The sequence below is a fragment of the Copadichromis virginalis genome, linkage group LG17 (genome assembly GCF_057382275.1).
Source record: "Copadichromis virginalis isolate Kocher_CV1m ecotype Utaka linkage group LG17, C_Virginalis_male_GT1.1, whole genome shotgun sequence".
In the NCBI taxonomy this organism is placed as follows: Eukaryota; Metazoa; Chordata; class Actinopteri; order Cichliformes; family Cichlidae; genus Copadichromis; species Copadichromis virginalis.
Window position 1 is genome coordinate 24267270 of NC_140634.1, and position 22623 is coordinate 24289892.

At 39.4% G+C, this 22623-nt stretch overlaps 1 protein-coding gene across 2 annotated transcripts in view; it reads right to left on the minus strand.

The window, feature by feature from the left end:
* LOC146689473 (ankyrin repeat- and BTB/POZ domain-containing protein 3-A) overlaps positions 1–19415 on the minus strand; it is a 288208-nt gene extending 268793 nt beyond the window's left edge. For both annotated transcript variants that reach the window (XM_085437119.1, XM_085437118.1), the window contains exon 1: positions 18179–19415. In XM_085437119.1, coding sequence (XP_085293245.1) covers positions 18179–19043 — 865 coding nt within the window. In that variant the 5' untranslated portion in view covers positions 19044–19415. The remainder of the gene's footprint in view (positions 1–18178) is intronic.
* Positions 19416–22623: the final 3208 nt, after the last annotated feature.

Sequence of the window (22623 nt, forward strand, 5' to 3'; positions counted from 1 at the left end):
TTTTAATCTATCAATAAATAATCACATATCTATATAAGAAATTTGTGTAAGCATTTACAATATGTGTAAGCAAATGCTTGCACATGCCCAAGCCTGACATCATTTCCAAGGTGTTCCCTGTGTGGGCTTAAAAAAACACAGAAATACAATTCAGGTGGCCACCAGGGAAAATTTCTGTCATCTCCTACATAGTATTACTACTCTAACCTCCAGCATGAGGTCCCTAAACTTGCAAAAATACCACCGCAGTGTTGTACTAAAACATGGATGAGCCCAATCCTTCCTGAGGACAGTTTATAACTGGGCACTCTATCAGCTTCACTCTCTTTATCCCCACGAGGACAGAGGGATTTATGCAGTGGAGAGGACACTCGGAATGATAGCAGCATAAGAACAGCCAGGGTGAAAAACCCCTGTAAGCATGCCGACCACGGGCAGCAGCAAGGGTGCGGAGGGAGTCGGTGGGGTGTGGATAGTCTGGGAAATGAAGCCGTGATTGATGTTTCCTGACCAATTTCACAGCCCTCGACTTCCAGCAGAGAGGAGGAGAGAAAAACAGAAAGGAAAAGGACAACTGTCAACAGTAAAAAGAAACTCCAAAAGGAAGCTGAGCTAGAATCACATTAAGGTGTGAAAGCTGCCAATAACTTACTGGAATTTAGCTGGAATTGCTAAAACTGTGGGGGCTAACTACTTCATGAATAATTTAGACTGTCAGCTTGTCCTTAGAGAAATATGTGATCTAAACATTTGGTTAGCCCTTTTTTTTTGCTTCATTTTTTTTTCATTATCTATATTTACATGCTTTGTAAATATAGCCCTACTATAAGTTAGACCTCAGTCAGACCCACAGAAGCTGTGAGAACAGTCCTGGCAATCACTGGTGGGCAGGAAATAATGTATACTCCTGACCCGTTGGAGAGTGGTTGCTGGAAGAAGAAGAAGATAGTAGTCTGTGCCTTCCCTACAAACTATGGGTAAAAGAAAAGCAATCACTAGGAGGTAACCTCTTTACAACAAATTTAACCTAGCAACTGCCTCCAACTACTCACCAACTGATTGGAGGGGAATACCTAGTGGTTGCTAGGGGTTGCTTATTGGTCTATAGGCCTATATGACTGAGGCTTTAACTCCCCACTGGTCCTAAGAACCATATTTTCCGTTCTCTTGGATACAAGCAACAACCTTCGAGTCAGCCAAAGTATTTTAATAAGCTATCATTTCAGTTTACTGTTTTTAGTCATGGCAACAGCTTTAAAATTTTTAAAATTTAAAGATAAAGAAATAGCCAGATGTTATGACTTAACCCTGCTTTACCCTTTCAGGTATCTATTAAGTTATGTCCACTAATTAAAGTGGGCTATACATACATGCATACGAACGAGGTCAACTGTGAATCAATGCTTCACAGCTGGTGTGCTGTTTTGCCTTTCCTGGATGATAATTAAAGATTAGCCTTATAGAGCATGGATAGTGCTTCATGAATAATCTACAACAACCAACAAACTACTAACTCCAGGACTGCAGCAGACACATGGTTTTATCTAATAATGCATTTTCAAATGCATGAGAGAGGTCACTCATTAAGATGTCTCCAGAGTTCCCTTAATCTTTGCATATTCAAAAGATCATCTTCATTTGTAGCAGCGGGAGCAGCATAAAGTAAAGGAGATGAATAAAAAGCCTAGGTAACACCACTGCACACTAGCTGCTCAAAAGCAAACAGGGAAATTAATAACTTGCCAGTGAACTAGTGGAGCAAACCAGGCACATTGTCCTCGGGGACTGATAGACTTAAAAGGATGCAAACAATCACAACGATGGCTCAAAATTAATGAAAATGCATTTCTGTGTCCCCAGAAGTGTAAACAGGCAGCTCTGTGCTAATTCACCACATCAGCTTTATAAGCTGAGTGATGTGCTGCCTCCACCCAAATGATCAATAAAATCAACTTATGTGGCTTTACATCGGCATTTGCTGGAAACAGAGGCACGCAACTAACACTTAATGTGTTGTTAATATGATGTCTGCAGCGGTAGTAGACAACAAAGGCCATCGCATTTCCACAACACTGCTGCATGGTTTGGAAAATGATTAGCTACAACACCGCAGATATGCGTCAGTGCCCAAAAACAAACACGAAACAGACAAAGCGGGGAACAGAAGAGCTGAGAGAAGCAGATATGAATTAGTGCAAAGGGACTCAACATGCAATTATCAGATTAATCTGCTGGTTGAGTCACTGAAAATGACCTCACAACAGCTTTAACATTTATTAAAGTCCTCTGGTGAGGAAAACAGCAGCTATCTCCCAGCAGATATGTCTCAAACTGTGTGTCTCGGTGGTGAAAAGATTATCTTTGGGTTTTAGACTGCTGCCAGTCAGACAATGAAAGCACTATGAATGCCTCAGCTTCGTCCCTAAGACTGAAGAACACTGTCCCTCACACTTTCTAGTGCGTTTTAATGCATACTCACATTGACTCAGCCTGACTCACACATTTAAGCCAATCTTTCACAGAGCCAAATGCAGGTCAGAAAGAGAGACGCTAGCAGCCCCCTGATGATGCATTTATGGGTGAGAACGGGCCAAAAACAAACTGTATTTTGATGACAGTACCAGGCTGCCTCTGGGACATTATGATGGATCATGGGTACTGATGAGATTGAGTATCTGTTTTCAGAGTGTGGGAAAAATCTGCTGCCGTGAAAGCCTGAGGATTATCTGCTCTGAATGTGTGGAAGCAGGAATGGTATCATGCAGCCACCTTGTGTAGGTGTGCATTAGCATAGGTGAATGAGTTCTTGGATGAATAAACTTGGCAGTGCAGGATATGCATGAATACCTATCCATGCACTTAAGGATGGCCGTGCTTGGTGTTTATAGCTGTCTGATGTATTAGGAGAGTTTCTTCCGGGGTGCCATTAACATTTTATGGATTAACTGTAACATTATGAGAATGCTTTGTGAAAATTTTTGCAGCTCTCAGAAATAGACCACAGACTTAAGTTACGCATCGTTCACTGACACCCATGGAATGCATAATATACTCTTATATTTCCCATCTTTGTAAAGTCCAGTGTTAGCTTTTAAATTAACAATGCAAGTGTAGCACTGTCCATTCAAACAAGTGTTTATGCCTAAGCTCTGTGATTACATCTGTTTTCATCTCTGTGGGAACGTATTTAATGCTCTAAATGAAACTCATTCATTTACCTGGTAAGTTTGCAGCACTTGTTCAGACATGCCAGCTGTCATTCCTATTTTTACACAGTTTGATAACATCGTGCGATTCTCTGCCTACGTTTACCTGAACTAAAAAGAAGAATGTGAATGTGCAGGGCTGTTAAATTTTCCCACTAGCGATATCAATGTCAGTTGAAATGTGGTTTTGATGTTTGTATATGATCATTCTGCTTTAAATGTCATTTACTTTAACATATTAAGCAATAGTGGAAAGCATTACAGCATTATTTCATTTTCATTCACTGTTATCCCCATATTAAGTGGTCACGTATGAACTCTTTTTTCCAAGCTTCTCTGTTTGAGGCTTCTTCTTTGTTTCTTTGAAATGACATAAGCTTAAATATACGATTCAGTTGTCACTCTACCTTTCTACAGCTTTTTATTACCACTATAGTGAGCCCTAAAGCTAAGCTTTTAAATACCGCTGGTATGTATTACTGTCTCCAGGTTCACTGTGTCCTGGAGAGTATTATTATTTTATAGCTTCAGAAATGAATTAATGTCAGGAAAACTACGATTTAGATATGGAGCTTAACTTTAGGATCATATTTCTTTGGTTTCAAGTAGTACAAGCCATGCAACAGCCTAATATCTACTAATCTCGTGTTTATGGGGATACGTTGGGCAAAGTTGCAGTTTTGCTAATTCTTTGATATCTTCTTCATGCTTTATGATAAAACTTGTTGCTACTGGGCACGTACTGTACTTCATTGACTGACTCATTTAGTGTGTATTGTTATCAAGAACAGTTTAACCATCCTGTTATTTGCACGAAGAGATTGCCTGAGCTCTTGTTTACATTAGCCTAATAATTTAGCACCTCTGTAGCTAGCAATAGTACAACTAATCCAACTTTCCTTATCCCCCCAATCTTCATAACAATTTAGTTTTGATTTTGATTTTTTGTTCTTGTGTTTTAGAAATATTTAAGCCAAAAATTGTTTTAAATATTTTCTAGATACCAACTAGCTGGTTAGCTAACTGCTAACATTTAAGTGCATTAGCATTACACTTTATTGTTACCCTTTGAGTAACACTTCACAAGATCCTTTTTAACATTTGGTAGAGCTTCAGTGGTTGTATTTGGGAACTGAAGCAAACTTTGGACCTTAGAGTTACTAGAGTTACCAAAGCTCAACACATTTACTTTATTTATTGGTTGTATTAACTATTTTCCAATATATTGATATCAACAATCAGAACTCCTGACAAATGAAAATCAAAAAGTAAAGAGGAGACAGTCTATGCCAAATAGACTTTTAAATAACCAAATATTGGTATCAGTATTAGTCTTAACGATCATATATGAGTGTGGCTCTAGAAGTTAATTACAGCAGAAATAGGCATCTAAAGAACAAAGATAACAGAGCTGATGTGAAAAGAAGGAAAAGAAAATTCTTGTTTCTTTCACTTGGGATCAAAAATATCCCCTATGCCTTTTTGTAGGCGCCACAGCTGCACCACAGAACTGTAAATGCCCTGCTGTATTAGTTAATCAGATATTTATTATGTAACTGAGAATCTAGTACAGGACAAAATATTTGTTTTACAGCTTTTACTAGAGTTTCAGTTTCATTATAATGTATTCAAGGTTCAGAAATGAGCTAAAATATGCACGTAGCAGCTATCACTGTAGTGGCCAAATACTCCCACAGGTGCAGTAATACCAACAAGCGCATGACTGTGACTGTGTGTGTCCAGACACCTGTTTGCTTGTCAGTCTGCACGCCCGCAGTAAGTCGGTTATTGGCAGTAAAACAGGACTTGGTAAAGAGGGGCTGTGATGCAACCTGTCTACACCTCGCTGTGCCTCTACTTGTCTACCACGCTGGGCGAAAGAGCCATATGATGACGCGAAACAGGTTCAGCCAGACAGGTGGCATAGCAAAATCGAATAAATACATTTTTTTTCCCCTATAAGTAAATTAATTTTTCCTTATTGTGCAATCGTGAAAGTTGCCACTGAGGACATGTTTTAAGAGATACTATATAAACTGAGGGACTGAGCTTGGCAAGGAACTTAAATACGAGTGAGAACGATTATTGGGAAAAAGTGTTTCACACACACACACAAAAATTAATATTTCATCCGATCAATAGTTCAGTTTCTCTCGAAACTTCAAAACAAGCTTCATTCTAAAAGATGTTTTAAGTGTCAGGGAACTGAATAGCTCTTGTTATTTTCATTTATTCTCACAGACTTCTGCAGGCAATTCATCTCATAATGCACTCATTTCAGTCTTTATACACCATCCACTTGAATCAGATCAATAACCTAAACATAAACACCAAAATTAGCCATTTATGTCCTCTTGTGCTCCATGCAAACACTCAAGCACGGCACAGTGATTATTAACAGCCCTAAAGTGCTATCCAGAAACATTAGCGTTATCTCATGACATTTAAAACATAAAAAGTCATTCGTCACCAGCAGCTAATGCAGCCAGGTACATTTTTGAAGCCATTACAGGTGAGTAACCACATAATCAGCAGCAGCGGTGGCTGTTTCCCTATTCACCCACAGCTTTATATGAAAACTCTGATTCTCTGTAGTTCACACCAAACTCTTTCACAAAAATGCCAAATTTAGCCCCGTATCTTGATGTTGAGCTTTTTTAAAATTTTTATTCTCTGACTTGAAAATGCAATAAATCAGTCTTCATCTAAAAAAATAATAATACGGGTAAAACAGGCCTCAGATGTCCAATTAAAGAAAAGCAGGGCTGGTGGGTCCAACAACCGTGCAGTGACAGAGAGCTGAAGCTCCCCCCGTAGCTTTCCTTTTAATGTTTATCATTATAAAGGCATTTTATTATATTATGATCATTAAAAAATGCTTTGTCAGTGGGGGAAGTGTCCCTGCCTACACAAGAGTAAGCAAAGCTGCAACATCTTCCATATGAGGACATTAGTTTCACTTTAAAATTTCAAGAATACTGTATAGTGGGAGTACACGTCAATGTCGCTGTTTTAAAGACGAGCAGTCACAGAGAAACAGCTTATGTAACTTAGGGCTTTAAAAACAAAACAAGGGTGTTTCTTTTCCTATTATGGGCTGTGTGAGTTGGCGTTTGCACTTGTCAAGGCAGGATTTAGTTGTAGACTCAAAGAACAAAAGAAGAAGAAAGGATGGTTGATATGTTAGAGCGTGGGTCTTCAGTCACCAGAGGCATTCCCCTAGACTCAATTCACCAAACATCCTTGTATCCCCTACAACTGGCCTGGTTTGCGTCACTGTGGTAAGCAGATGGTTCTCCCCAGAGCAAGGAGCCTAATTTCCCATCGCCACCTGGGAACAGTCAGAAAGCGATGTGGCGCTCGCTCCTCATTAATTGAGCACTGTAATGGCACGACTGTCCTGTCGCTACACGCTGAGACCCTGTGGCTCGGGGAACAGGAGGCTGCGGATGGACACGCACCATGGGCGGGAAGCTCGATTTGTCTCTGTCCATTTTAGTGGTCAGAGCTTCACTCTGCCCTTGCCCTTCTTTTCTTGTTTCCACTAATATATTTAAAGCTCATAAATATTGATAAAAATGCCAAATAAAGGAAGGCAATGGACACATTTAAGTCACCTTCACAAAAACAAACAAAAAACTTGACTCCACTGACTCGACTTTATTTTCACATTAGCCTACTAAAATATGCATAAATAGGATACACAAATAAGACTGGATATTTTGACACGTGATAGTTTTTAAGGACTTTTTAATGGGACTTTATAGCCTGGACTAGAGCATACAAAAATTATTTTGTATGTATGTATGTAAATGACCAGGAAATGGCTCACTATAAGCATTATTATACATCACATCAGAAAAATCTCATATTCTGAATTACTTTTATTGGATTTAACTACAGTTCTATTGGATTTTACAAGTTGAATACATTTTGTTAATGAAATATCTCTATAGTTTGATTTCACTGAGGGAAAAAATAGTACAAAGTGAAACCAAGTAAGGTAAAGTAAATTAGGTATCTTCACCAGCTTCATATCCCCCCTTATATTTCTCCTTATACTAGCAGCACCACCTGCAGCACATGTAGCAGAGTGACATCACAGCTACATATGAATATGCTGAACTGGAACTGGACGTTCTCTGCTGTCTGTCTATAGTTGCTTGAGGTCAAATAGTATTGACGGGTCATGTATGAGCAGACTGTGACCAGTTTCAGGTAAACAGTCCTTATGCAGAAGAAAACAATCAGCTATTGTCTGACAACAGTTTAGCTCTGTTACTTTGTTAGCATTCATAAACTATGACTGTCTTATGGAACAAGAGGACTTGGACCGGATATTCAGTATGCATTATCTGATATCCAGATATTCTGGCTACATCCCAAACTCCAAAATATTGGCTTTTGAACCGAGAGGCTAAGTAATAAAATTTTGAGATGGATTTGAAGATTGCAACTCAGCCAGCATCGGGGTTTTACAGTGAGATGTAATCTAGTTTATGACAGACATTGCTGTAATGTCCATAAACAGTGACACCACTGTTTTGAATTTTCAAACCAGCTCTAACATACTGCTTATACATTTAAAAAGAATATAAGCCGCTGTACGTAATGCAGTTTTTTAGTCCCTTAAAATCAGTATCAATCCACAAAAACATTATTGGTCGGGACATAATTTGATGCACAGTGTTGTTGTGTGTATAGAATTTTTTATTATTGCTTTAGAGATGAAGAATTCTGTCACACCAACGAGGTATTTAAGGACAAGCGGAACCAGTAAAACTCATATTTAAAAAATAAATAAACAAATAAACATTGTTGTTGACCACTAATGTAGAAAAGTCTTTTCAATATAACACTATACCATTTAATTCCATCACACTGCTGGCATTGCTGCTTTCTGTCTGTAAGACTGAAGATAAGACTCAGACTGTATATTTAGCAGCTTCTTGGTACATAACTTACAAGTATTACACAAGCATTATACAATTCCACACAGGCACACAAATTATGTGCTCTTAGTAAGCGTGTGCATAAAACTGTGTGAAGGAGGATCCGCCACCACTGACCAGCAGCTGACAGACATAATCTTTGAATTTTTTTTTTTTATTAGATGAAATCATCCATCTGGTAGAAAGGCTAACTCCTAATCTCTTTTCTGATCCTTTAAAACCAGCTTATTGAATCTCATCCATGCATTAAATACAGGTAAACAAAGGTGAACAAAGATCTAATTGCACCTTTAGTTGGACATGTTTTCATCAATGTGAAGTTTGCATCTTTCTTAAATGTGGGCAAGCGTGAAAAGCAACGAGAAAAACCCGTCTTGGTGATTCTCAGAGAGCCTTTAATCACTCCTGCTACCACATGAGGGACAGACAAGTGAAAGCCAAGTCATCATGTTATAGTTTGTTGTAATCTAAGCTTATCAGGGGCTGCTGGGAAACATCGGCTTACTCAGTTTTCACATTGAATAAAAATGTGACCGGCCACCATCTAGCCCTACAGGACGCTTTTTAAAGCGAGGGTACAAACATGCTGAGGTCAACTGAAGACATTCAGAATAACCACAAGCAAAAACATAAAAGACTTTGTAGATGGGTTAAAGGAGAAACACATAAAAGAGTTCCTGTTTGTGAAAGGTTCTCATAAAATGTACAGGACACCAGATCTACTGGAGAGAAGTGTAAGCGTACAGTGGATGGGGAAGATGGCTCAGAAAGAGGTTAATACTTTTCTTTCCTAAATTAGATTTTTTTTTTTTTTAAAGAACATCATTTGATCTATTAATCTACCACAATTTAGGTTCTACTTTTATGAAAGTTCATTCAATAAATTCAATAAATTCCAGGGCTGATTTCTTTTTGAACGAAAAAAACTGAGAATGATAGTTACGCCCCACAAACAAAGACTAGCTGAGGTGTGACATTTTGACTTTGCCTCTCTGTGTGAGCTTTGTTGATAAGCTTGTTGACAAGATTTGTGGGCTATACAGCACTATGGCTTCCTTTATAAGTCAGTCAGCCATTGCCATGGGAAACACCCACCCCACGCCTTGAAGCTTAGAAGCTGTCTTCACAAATATGTCCCCTAAAAGTAAAGACATAAATTTCAGTCAAGCTCTGGAGCGAGATATAAGCATAGCCTGCAGAGAGGTTCAGAACAATCACACAAGAGGAGATTGTGTGTTTGTTTCTGATTTAAATATATTTTTCTTCACACTTGAACAAGTTAAACTGCAGGAGTATGCAGTAATTGTGTGAAATAAACCCAGAGGGAGGAAAATGGGCACGGGGGAGATGTTGTGATTGATGCCTGCTGCTTTTGCAAACAACTTACATGGTGCGGGAACAATAAAAGTCATCTGACCAATAACATTAGTCCTGAATGACTACACAAACCAACCATTAATATATTGCGGAACCTATTGTTATTCCATCCTACATTGCACAATTGTTTTCAGACAGCTGATTAAAGAAACAACTCAAGAGTGCATTCACACAGCTCTTTTCTTTTCTCTCTTACCAAAACTTTTGATGTGTGACTACATAAAGTTGCAAAATGTTTTGTCCATGTGTAGAAAATCCCCTGGACAGCACTGGAAAAATAATCCCAAGTGATACTGCTTGCACAACAAGCAATTGAGAAATTCCCCAAAAGACAAAAACAATCTCTGACTCAATATATGTCGCGGGGTGTGTGTGTGTGTTAGACTAACATCCTCATTCCCTGTCCAGGAATGACATCAGTGTTAACAGAAAACCAACCATTTCACAACTGGTCAGGCTCATGGAAAAAAGGTCTGACTTTCAAAATCGGACACTTGCTTAAGTCATGTTTCCTGCTCGTGGAACAATGAGCAATGAACAGTGATATTTATTGGAATAAAAACTATAATAATAGCACTTTTTACTAAAGAATTTCTAAATATGGGAAGCGCCAAGCCCCTTAAAATTATTTGTGCTCAAGGTGTGATCAAAAATGTGCAGACAACAACCACAGACTTGGTGTGATAATGGAAGAGTCGACACTGGGGAGAAAACATTACATACAGCTGTAGCTATATAGAGAAGATATAAAGTGGTTCTAACCACAAATGCAAATGTGCAGAACTGATTTAGAATACACAGCATTGCTGATGACATGAGTCAACAAAAGAGCAGTTCCCATGTTTGAGTTTTATATCGATTTATTTTCACTTCTGCTGCACATAATGCTTTTGTTCTGTGTTCTACCAAAGAAATAGCCTTAATTAATGAATGAGAGACTGATTTCAAATCTGGTTGCGACATAAAATGTTGCATGGCTTATTTGTGGCTTTTGAATTATTACAATGCAGTTAATCAATCAATCCTGGCACTTCATTCACACTTAAGGTGTGGTTATGGCTAACGTTAAACAACTCAACTCCCTCCCACCAGTCACCTCACTTCCTAACAAGGAACAATTGTCCAACGTGGACACAATTCTTAATGCATAATTATGTTTTTCTTTACTAGAATATAAACTCCCATCTGTCTGTGAGTTTCTTGTCCCAGTCTTCCGATACAATCAAGATCTGAACAAACAAAATTGGCATACAGGTGCATCTTATCTATAGATAAGAATCCTGAAGAAGCCAAACAACACTGTAGCATGAGCATTTACCAGTATTCTAAATGTCTCTGATAGTAGAGAGATTTATTTTTTAAGTTCTAGAAAATATACTAAATAGAGATTACTGTTGCACAATGTGAATCAACCCTAACCAAGTGACCTCAGATGACATGAAGGTGAACGATTTCCAGTGCAGCAGAAGTGAGAAAAACAAAGAGCTGCCGTGTTGAATTAAAAGTGAAAGGCCTGGCAAAACACCAGGATTCCTGAGAAAACCTGTTTCCTCTTCTGTAATGTGGGAGTACTGATGATTTTACTACTGTCGTTTGTGTCTCTAGACCCCATTATTGAGTTAAATATTCCTGTGTCGATCTGCTGCTCCCCATTAAAATATCAGGTTTGAGTTTTAACAAACTCCTCTATTTGTGGATGGATTGATTTAGATGGAAACATCTCAACGTGCAAGCCGAGGTGAGCATCTTACAGGCGTGTCCGTACATGTCTATGCACGGCAGTGTGCATGACTTCACGTACATCTGCAGCATGGAGGCAGTAATCCATGGATCTTTGCTGCACATTAAACAGTAATCTAAGTTAATATATGATAACACAGCGTGACTATAAGTTGAGCCATTAACCACTTTGCTACACTGGAAAACAGATAGTACCACTTAATGCTGAACTACCTAATCAACTCAGTTTGATTTGTTGTTGGACATGAGTCACTCACACTTTTTGGGTGTCAAGTTTTTGCTTATATATCTAGATACCTTATTTATTTACTTACATACTAAGAATATTGGTTATGTTAGATATTTTTATTATAATACCTGTTTTTACCTTTACCGGTACAAACATCATGTTTTTTTATTCAAACAGTGAGGAGAGTCTGAGAATATGGAAGTATCTACTGGATTTCATCAAGGCCCTGCATGTGTTAAAATATAGCTAATGCTAATGGGCATTAGCTAGTGCTCATTTATGATCATTTTTATGATAAATTCACTGGCAGTATTTGCTCTATCCTGCTAATACTGCTTGTGAAAGAGCTAATCAGCACTAACACTTTAGCGGCTCACTAGCTAACACCTTAGTGAGTTAGTTTACGTGGTGCTAAGCTAACACTGGTGCAGCTATTTAGCTTGTACCAGGCATCCACCATCATATAATTACCAGGTTGATGGACAGATGTTCTAGTAATAAATATAACTGAAAACCGAGATGTAGTTCAATAAATATACTGAGACAAAAAAGAAATGTTCATTAAGTAGTTTTGTATTTAACATGTGGCTCTCAAATTCATATTTAAAACAATGTACGTGTATAATATCCAGTCAATTCCTAGTGGCTTTATAGTCACTCTTTGGTTTAAATGTTTTGATATAAGCCTCAGAGATGAGTTTGGTTTTCTGATTTATAGCTTACATTCATAAAAAAAATAAAAGTGAAACTAATACAAAAAAAGAAGAGAGAAAAATGTGGCTTTAAACTTAGGGAGTCCTTCCTCATTTCCAATAACTGTCAGTAAACTACACTTTTTCCCAAGCCACAGGCTTAACCCAACACAACGGTCATGACCACGATATGGCTCATTAAAAATGGATGCTTGGTCAGGACTCTTTGCTGTTATATTTGAATGTGCTGGGTATCCTTAAGTAGCAGTTTTCCTTGTGCGGGGTTAATGCTGCGAATGCTGTTGTCATATATTCATATAAACCATAATCTTTTGAAATTTAACCGAATAGTTCTGGTGTACGTATTAGTGTGTTATTAGGTGTTTTCTGACTGTTTTAAGGCTAAAATATCCCAAAACTAGCAATTCACGCGATGCCATGCCTTTGAGCATTTTTTTAATAGAAATCTTATTTTAAATTAACGTCTGTAATTTAATTGACATCTTTGGATGTAAAAGAAATGTCTGCAATAAAATCAGTATAAACTATAGTTAGCCAGGCCTAGAAATTATAAACATGTTCTTTTTTTAACTGCCTTAAAAAAAACCTCATTAGGAAAAAAAAGGCCAAAAAATTTGCACACCGACTGGTAAAATAGTGACCCTTTTAATTTTACCTATATATAACCTATATGTGATCTATATGATTTCAATAAAATGGTTATTTTTTTCAAGTGTAATTACAAAAAATACCTTGAAAAGTACATGTGGCTACATTTGCTAAGCAACAGATTCATAAAACAAGCAGAGTTACCCGCTGAAGCGACACCTTGTTATTAAGTGACCAGCCCAAAGTAGCTTACCTAACAACAAGGACAAGTGATGAAACAAGTTGCTTTGTTTCATAAGAATCCAAGGCAAAGAAAGTCCACAGGTCTGAATTTCTAGGAGCCATTTTATCTCGGCCACACAGACTGATTGGATCAAACATGCCGACGCAGGCCTACGAGTAACGGGTATTAAAAATGAATGGGAGGAATTACCATCTTTGTTCTCTCCAGCTCCCTGGTGTTTCCCGTTACTAATTCCTAATCTTAATGACTACCAGATAAGCACAAGTGTTAATTAAAGAGAGCTGCATGGTAATTATATCTCTAAGGGACCTGCGCCAATGCCCCCTCAGCAACAGCTCCTGCAGCTGACACTCCAGCCTGGTTTCTCCTCCTGCACTTGACTCCTTCACAGCATTAAGCATTCACTACTCCCACACTCCTCTTATTATCTCATCGTGACCCAGTGCATTCACCTACTTCCTGAAAATGGAAGGGGATCCACGCTCCAATGACACAGAGCAAGTAATAAAACCACAACAATTTCAGGCTGGTCTCAGCTGACTTGTACGTGTGGAATTCCTATCAGAATATTTACCTAGAAGCATAAGAAATTAAAGTTAATATTTTCATAAGCCAGTAACATGGAGGGAAATGGATGCTGTTCATAAAATATATCTTGGCCTGGAAAACAACTTCACACAACTTCACAATCACTGATCATTGCTGAAACGTGGGTGGAGGGTTGTGGGTGCAGCCCTTGGCCTTATGAAATTACCATGACATCAAACTCCATCACAACCAGCATGCCTTGCCGGGTGCTCACATCATATCTCCATCAGAACTATGGCAATCTGTCGGCTCATCTGCGAGTATCCCCCCTCCCAAAGGAGGGGAAGGACGGGCAGAAAATAATAACAGAATGGACAACAAAAGGCTTTGCCAAAATCATGTGGTTATGAGTCGAGCTTATTAAAAACCACAGTGGAAAGCAAATATGCAAACACTGAGCCCGCTTCCCCCCACCATGAGAAAATGAAATAAAATAAAATATGGTGTGAAAGACAGAGCGGGAAGAAGGAGGGAAACCATCACCCTGCTGCTAATTTAATAGACAGACTATAGCAGGCTATGCAATACCATTATGTTGTGTCATCTGTCCTGCGGAGGTTGGATTGGTTCCTTGGGGAAGGTCACGGCGAATGACAGACATAATCAGATACAATCAAGTCATTCAGGATGCCAAATTTAAACATCACGCAGGCGGGTTGGGAAGCTGATGACCACGCTGCTTGTTTCTGACGTCACATGTCATCAGGTAACAAGACAACATCGAGAAACGTTTTAGATTTGATGTTTGTGCAATACCTCTTTATGTGTTGAAATATACATATATGTGATACACAATGATGTAGGATTAAGTGCAACACACATCAAATGCATCACTTCAGTTGGCATCTGTAAGGCACAGAAGGCATAGAAAAGGTGCAGAAATTGAATGTTAAGGTAAACCCATGTTAGTGCAGGGAAATAGGACAGTTGCCTCTCCATGAAACCTGATGCACCAGGCTTACATAGAAAGCAATGAAGGAAGTGCCCTTATTTTACTAGTCATGTACACAGTTACACACAGTTATACTTCAAATTTCAGTCATCCTTCCAAAATGCACAAGGTATGACACTTTATGCACCTAAATCAACTCTAACTATTTAAGTGCTGGCAAAATTGGGACCCCACATGGGTGTAGTAGTTAAGGTAAGAGCTAAAGTGGCAATAATTGATATTTTGCAAATCTCATGTGAAAGTGGGAGCTTGTTGTAAAGAATTAGGAGAGATTTACCTGAATCTGCAGCTTTAAACAAGTTTAAGATCACTGTTTTGGTTTTCTGTTGACTACTCACTGCTTTGGTTTGAGACTACAATCTTCCAGAAAACTACCCGACATGTGGTTTAGTTATAGCGTAGTTAAGTTTAGAGTTAACGCACCTGAAAATAAGACAACACTTAGCTCTGTATCAAGTTGTTTTAGTGCCTCACGCTAATCATTTTGGTTTTTAGGTGAACCAAGCTGAGAGAAAATAAAGGTAAGCGGCAAGTGAAAGCAAAACTCAACTGTCAGCCCCAGAGAATGCAGTCTTGTCTGGGGCCACTTTTGAGTTTCTTCCTTTCGAAACCCTTATATAGACTTTGTGGGTCCTTAATAGTGGAAAAGCAGAAATACAGCTTAGCATTGGTCAGACTAGAAGTAGGAAGAGCTGTATTCTTAAAATCCCCCTTGTACAAAAGAGCAGATAAAGCAGTTATTAACTAGCTACTCAACACAGTAGACCATTTCCTATAAAGTCACACATTTTCCTCAGGAGTTGGTAGGCTATAACCAAAAACAGAGGTATGAGAGAGTGCTAAGTTAACCCTCTGAGGTCTGGAGCATCAATTCTGTATTTTGAAAGAAAATGTGAATAGTTGTTTATGTATGTCAGTTAGAATAAACACGTGTTCCCTGATTGCCCAAACTTGGGAAACCAATTGAAATAAAACAAATTACACAGATATAGATTAGACTTGAGAGGGCTAACAGGCTGGACAAAAACACACCTCAAAATGTACCACTCTTTAACCGCTGAATGTAAAGTAGTACATCAGAAATGATTCATGACTCGTTTCATTTTGGAAATGAATCATTCATAAAGACACTGACAAATTTCAGTTGGCGATGCCCTAATTTATTTATTTATTTTCCATCTCCACCTACTCCTCCACCCATAACAGTTGGGTATATAAGGTGTGACTCGTTTCAGAATTACTGTTGGTTAGGCTATCAGCGTGGAAAGTCATCAAGTTAAATTAAAGCTCAAACATTCCCAAACCTTTCACACTGCCTGTTTAACCAGCAAATATTCTGGAAACATCCAGAATTTTCAGCAGGTTGAGCAGCTGCAAGCACCTCTGGAAATAAAGGAGGTGAAGAAAAGCTTCCGTTATGCTCTACTCATTAGTCAGAGCAGAGAGGCTGTCACGTATGGTCAGTGGGAGTGTCGAGCAATGTGGGTTTAATCATTAGGCACTGCGGTGCTTTTGTTCCTTAGGTGAAATTTTTAGACAAAAAGATCATGTTGGTCACAAGAAGGCCTCCCCTGCTCTCTCCATTTACTACATCCAGTCTCACTGCCGTCACCAAAGCTACCAAAAAGAAGCCATCACAGACACCTCAGTGATTATTAGATTAATATCCGTGGTTAATTATTTGGCCGCAGATGACTCAGTTTTAAATAATTCTCGAAGTGCAGCCTTTGTTGGCATAAAATCAAAGTAATACATTTGTCTTCTTCATCTTTGAAATGGATTAATAACACTGCTGGGTCGGGGAAGGGAAAACAGTACTTTTTAAATCTACGCATTTTGCCTTGATAACTGTTTTAAAATGACATCACGCTGTTTTGTGTGACTCCAAATGATATCTTCCTCTGCACCACCAGAAAATCATGCACTGTTGCAGAGCAGTTGACTGCACAGAGGTGGAGCAGAGGGAATGCATGCCTGGCTCAACATCCAATCTACACAGAATTCATGTTTTTACAATTTCAAGACAAAGCAGTTGTGTAAAAAAATAAAAATGATGAAAAACAACAATGTAAAAAGAGGATGAATGACTCAGTTAAGCTCACCCTAATCTAACAAACAGACATAAAATGAAACTGGGACTATTCTTAATCACAGGATTTGCTGTTTTTCAGTGTTTGGTATCACTGCAGATTAAAGAAAAATGTGCATGCTTCAACGTTGAGCTTTTTAAAAATGTGTAAGCATTTCCTTACAACTTCTTTAAAATGTTATTTTAGTTAGGACTACTATAACCGAAAGAAAGTAATTATTTTTTAAACTGCGTTAACCAATGCCTCCCCACTAGTCAGTGAACACACCTGGGAGATAATAGGGCAAGTCAGAGACAACTGGTGTAGAGGTGGATGCCAAGCGGCTTGCAGATTCAATAGCAACAGTACTTTTTTGGAATTGATCTGTTTTAATATGAAGATGCAATGATGCATTTTAAGTTACTACACTGCACGTGAGGATTTGGGGGACAGAAAAGACTCCCATCTTTAAAGAAAAGAACTGCATCCATGACATTCAATTTCAGATCATTTCACTTCACTGAAGAATCTGTGAGAACGATCTCATATCCATTTTTCTTCAGATTGCTTCTGGAATAATCTTCTGCAGCAACTAGCCAAAGGGTTGCACTATGATTCTTTGGCCAGTATTACACAGCCCAGTTTGGCTCTCAGTTGGAGAACAGCATTTCAACTCCCTTCTGCTTTCAGCCAACTCATTCAGGGCATTGAAAACAAGAGGGCCAGCCCACACTGACAGCTTACACCTTCTGGAGTGAGACTGTAGCATTATCAACAAGGCCAGCACACAATATAAACACAAAGCCTGCTTGTGCAAAAAAATCCTGACGCACACACATCATGATACATAAATGCATTTCCTATAGTCTATCAAAAACACTCATTAACATCTGTGCTGCTAATGACAGTCTGAGAGCACAATAGCTTCAAAGAAGTAGAGGTTTGAGCTTGTTTGATCTTTTTCACCATAAATACCTAGTCTAGTCTGGCTGTTGCTCTGAGGCTGCAACAACCAAGATACTGTTTCAGAGGTTGGCCTTGAGGTCTAAGCTGAGGGTAATAAATATTCAAAAACTGCCAAGCCCTTTTGTTTGGGTATGGAATTACACTAGCAATATAAGCAGTGGTTATTCCCCAGCATAATAACACAGTTTACAGTCATATTGCTTTTCTTAAGAGGGTACGCTAAGCAGATTAGGAAAAAATAAAATAAAATGTGTTGTTATCCTCCAAACAAATGAGCAGAACTTGAGATGAAGATAGCTTTTGAAAAGAAAATTATTTTCTACATCAGGCCTCATCCCAGTTGAGTCATAGTTATGGCTTATTTAAAGAGGCAGCCACTTGTTTCTAGACAGTTCCTGAAGCACGTGGATTTCCATTTTGGAAACAAGTTGTTTTAGGGGGCAAATTGATTTTACTCATATGGTGATTTAGGTGATAAAAAAGCCCTCTGCACACACCACCAAATGTACGTCAATCACGTTTCAAACAGTTAACCACTCACTGACATGGCTTACCACTTGAATTCTTGCCACATATGAGGTGCTGGTAGGGCTGCAGCAGACCCCAGATCTCCGAGTCGTTGCAGATGGCTTGCTCCATTGACTCCAGCGTAAACTTGGGGATCCCGTTATCCCTCTCCACGAGCGCGCTGCGCAGGACGCGGGTGAAAACCTCTCTGAACAGACTCTCCATGCAGGCGGTGAGGTATATGGCAGCGTGCTCGTGGATCCTTAGGGCCACCCGACTATCCACCATCCACCTGAAGAACTTCCCCACGGAGAAGACCAGCCCGCAGCGCGCGGACTTGCCTCGGCTGAACTTGTCCCCGGTGCTCATGTTGTAGAGGGACAAGGCGCTCAGAGCCGCCGTGATGCAGTTGACGGAGATGGTCCACGAGAGCACCACCTTGATGGCGCTTTGGATCTCGTGCTTGGTGCACTTGGCGTAGCGCAAGCTGAGTCGCTGCGCCTCCCGGGCCACCCTCACCAGCGCGCGGCTAATGAGAGTCGACAGTCGCGCCAGGACCTCCGGTGGCGGGTTGCCCACCATCAGCTCCTCGTCTTTCCTCAGCGCGCCCTCCACCTCGCCCAGGGTCCATGGCACCTCCTCCAGCTCGGGCAGCTTGGCGCAGTGACCCGAGCACTCCAGTATCTCCGTGTCCTCCGCCAGGACGGTGTTGACTGTGTCCAAACTGTTTTGTCTGCTGTGCATGGATTCCGTCAGATGCCAGCAGTTTCCCCCATGCGAGATGGACTGATGCGTGTCGGAGCAGCACAGCGACACGCTGGACGACCTAACCGAGTCCGCGGCTCCACCATAACCAGAATCAAGCGTTAAATCCTCCAGCGTCCTCACGACTGTCTTACCCTTGCCTGCCATAACTGCACCGCATACTGTTGGGTATGCTTGGTCTCCCAGTTAAATGCCACAAACTCGTTTCAGCGCGTTTCTCCGCCGCAATCTCCCGATTTAAGCGTATTCCCCAGAATGAAGAGTGGAACGACACCAACGAGCATCTACTTTTCTCCTCCTCTGCGCGTCTTGCTGTCACCGATATCCTCTCCTCCTGTCCACAACTTCATAACCCGAGAGCGCACAAACCCTCCGCGCTCACTGCAACAAGCGCAGCGCAGGCAGGACTCCGATGGAGAGGAGGAGCATGAGAGCGGCGGGCTGGAACGAGCCAATCCGCGTATCCATCAGTTGTTACTGACAGAGAGGAGCTACCTGCTGCTTTTCAGCAGAATCTACCTGGAGCTGGTGAAACACAACAGTTCAGTGGAAAACACACTATTGCGGGCTGCTGTGCCAGCCAATCTGCTGTTTGTAGTGGCGTTGCTGCAGTGTCATGTCACGACAGTGCCAGGATGAGAGGAAGGTTCCCACTGAGAGAACACATGGCGCAAATGGTAAAATAGACAAATTCCGTGTTAAAATAACGCAGGGAGACGAAAATAATTTAATTCTACCGCATAAAACTCAGATCCACCAATCAAATAAGATCAATGAGTGGATTCAATGAGGATTCAAAGATTCAAAGATCAATGAGTGGATGTTAAATTAAGCATAAAGAAGACGCTGGCTGCTACCTTGCCAGCATTAAGCTGTTATTTTAAAGTGTTCATACTGTTATCTAAAATAGCAGTTTCTTTCTGTGCTCTATGAAAAATAAGCTTTTCTGTGTAATACTACTAGCTGCTTCGTTGCAGTGATGCTATATTTTATTCTTCCTGCTGTCATCTGTAGATGAATTTCACAGCTTTAAAATGTATTAAAGTTTTGTACAGTAGCTGTATAAACACACAATTCCTCATGTGAACAGGTCACTGATGTACCATGAATTCAGTTTCTTGTGCGTGTGTGTGTATGTGCTTTAATGTATGCAAAGGTATCAGCTTTTCTGCATTTCCTTTAGTCTGTTCACTGACTGATGTATTTGACCTTTCTAAAGCTTCTCTGGACATGATTAATCACTACAGGAGTTTGCTTGCTAAATTTCACCATGAAAATCCATTCATCCATCATTCTGCTGGCCAAAGAAAAGGCAGGATGCAATTGTAAAATCATAGCAACACCTATAAATAATAATAGGCATCAGTATTCACCTGTATTCACGAATAACAGTGCAATTTTGTAAAATAAAAGCGCAGCGCATTTTTTCTTTAGTTAAGTACAGGTCAGGCTAGTGTTCTTATTACGATTGCACTATTTTTTATTTTTGCTGTAACTAAATAAATCATTTTAAAGTAAGACTTTAAAAACGCTATTATTGGGTGTTTAATGAAATGTTTCTTATTCTGTTCAGCTAATAAAGATAATATTAACCCACCTTCCTGAAATTTTCTGAGAACCTGGATAAAATGTTGCATTTCTAACATTAGACTTCTGCTGTGCTTGTTTTCCACCCCTAATGTTGATTTTTAAGTATGACGTGAAGCGTCTGCAGCAGAAGTAACTTTCTTAAGGTGCACCACAATCTTTAATGTCTGATCCTTATAAATATTTCACTCTCCAGAGAACATTGCTCTGAGCTTTTTCCAGATCAGAAGTCTTTCCGTGCCTCTGTGTCAAGGTTTAGCAGCACTTGGAAGATTTTGTTGTTGAACGGTTTATTCTCCATGATACAATATTTTTGTCCAGCCATGAAAACAAAGCGTGAATGTGCTGAATTCTGATTACTTGCTGAGAGGAACAGTTGGTGGAATGATGATTCATCCATTCTGTTGGGGTTTCTCCTTGTACGTCTGAGCTGGACCAACCATCTGTCCACACTGCCTGCCACGCCAGAGGCCCTTTCAGATTTTCTTAGCATGACATCACATTGCATGCCTGAACTGACAAACCTACACTGGACTTTTTTAAGAGGGTCTAAAGAGGATGTGACTCCCACTGCTGCAAAAGTGATTGACGTGGTAAAAGTGTAAAACAAAACATGGCTGTATCTTCCTCTCATTGTTTGGCTGACACACAATAAACAATAAGATTACCACACTGCATTATGTAGGTTTTATACCAAAGCAGTGGAGTTTATTTATGTCCCGAGCCTCCACAGAGGCACGCTGGGCCCCTTAATAGTATTTATTACAGATAATGACCAATGTAGGAAGACTTTTATTGACTTAATATAGCGTTATCTAAGCAAAAAAGAAAGGTTTCTGATGCTAGTGATGAAATGGAGCCCCAATCAAGAAAATGAAAAGGATGATAATGCATTTTGCATGAAGAACGCTTCATAAAGAGTTCCTAAGCAGATGCCACCATTAGCACACCTCATCCTCCAGCAGTCTGCCACGACCTCTTGATGCAATGCAGCATATCTTGCTGACTAACTCAGGTGAGAGTGGTGGAGGTGGGCAGCTGTCAGCTGCATCTCTTACATGCACCGTGGCGCTCCGAAGCTTGTCCTCACTTATTAAGCCTTGGTTGCCTGGTAACAGAAAAATTATCATGATTTTCCCGGCATGATGATAGATTGTTAGTATTTTTTGCAAGCTGAATGAGTGGATCGTATAAACATGTTTCCTTAGTCATGAGGTCCAGTCACTTTTTTTTTTTTTAAATGGTAATTTATTCAGTAATGTGTTCTTAGATTTACCTTAGTTTGAAGTGCTTTGTGTAATTATATGTAGAGTATATTGCTGTATACTGTGTTATGTCTCTATATTAGAAAACTATTAAAAATGTCTGAGACCAGGTTTAAAAAAAGGGGGACTAAAGTGTTGCTGGCATTTTAAAAATGAGCTACAACTGTATATGGGTTTATGATAGACATATATAGTTAAACTTTTTTTTTATTCCAAGGCTTTTTAAAATATAAATATTTGTATAATTTTGTGTTTTTGACATTCCTAGCTAGACTCCATCTTATTTTGTTAACATTTATATTTTTAAATGTTAATTTTAGGTTATTTATTACAACTGAGTTGCGAATTTGATTGGGAATGGCTGTCTGTCTCTATGTTAGCCCTGCGACAGACTGGTGACCTGTCCAGGGTGAACCCCACCTCTTGCCCTATGGCAGCCGGGATAGTCTCCACCCCACTGTGATGCTGAAATAGACAAGTGGGAGAAGATGAATGGATAAATGGATGAATGGCATTACAATTGAAATCACATTGTACCTTGTTCTAATTTTAACATTGCAGTAATCGATTACTTTGTAATTTCCTCCCAGTTTGCTATTTTACACTGTTTCTGGACAACACTTGTAGCTGTAATGTTAGTTTTGATAGATAAGTGCTATAAACTTGATTTCACACACACACGCACATATATATATATATATATATATATATATATATATATATATATATATATATATATATATATATATATATATGTGTGTGTGTGTGTGTGTGTGTGTGTGTGTGTGTGTGTGTTTCATTCTTCCTTGTTTCTTTTATGTAGTAATAATAATAATTATAATGAATTTCAAGGTAAGATAATTTCTGGATTTTGA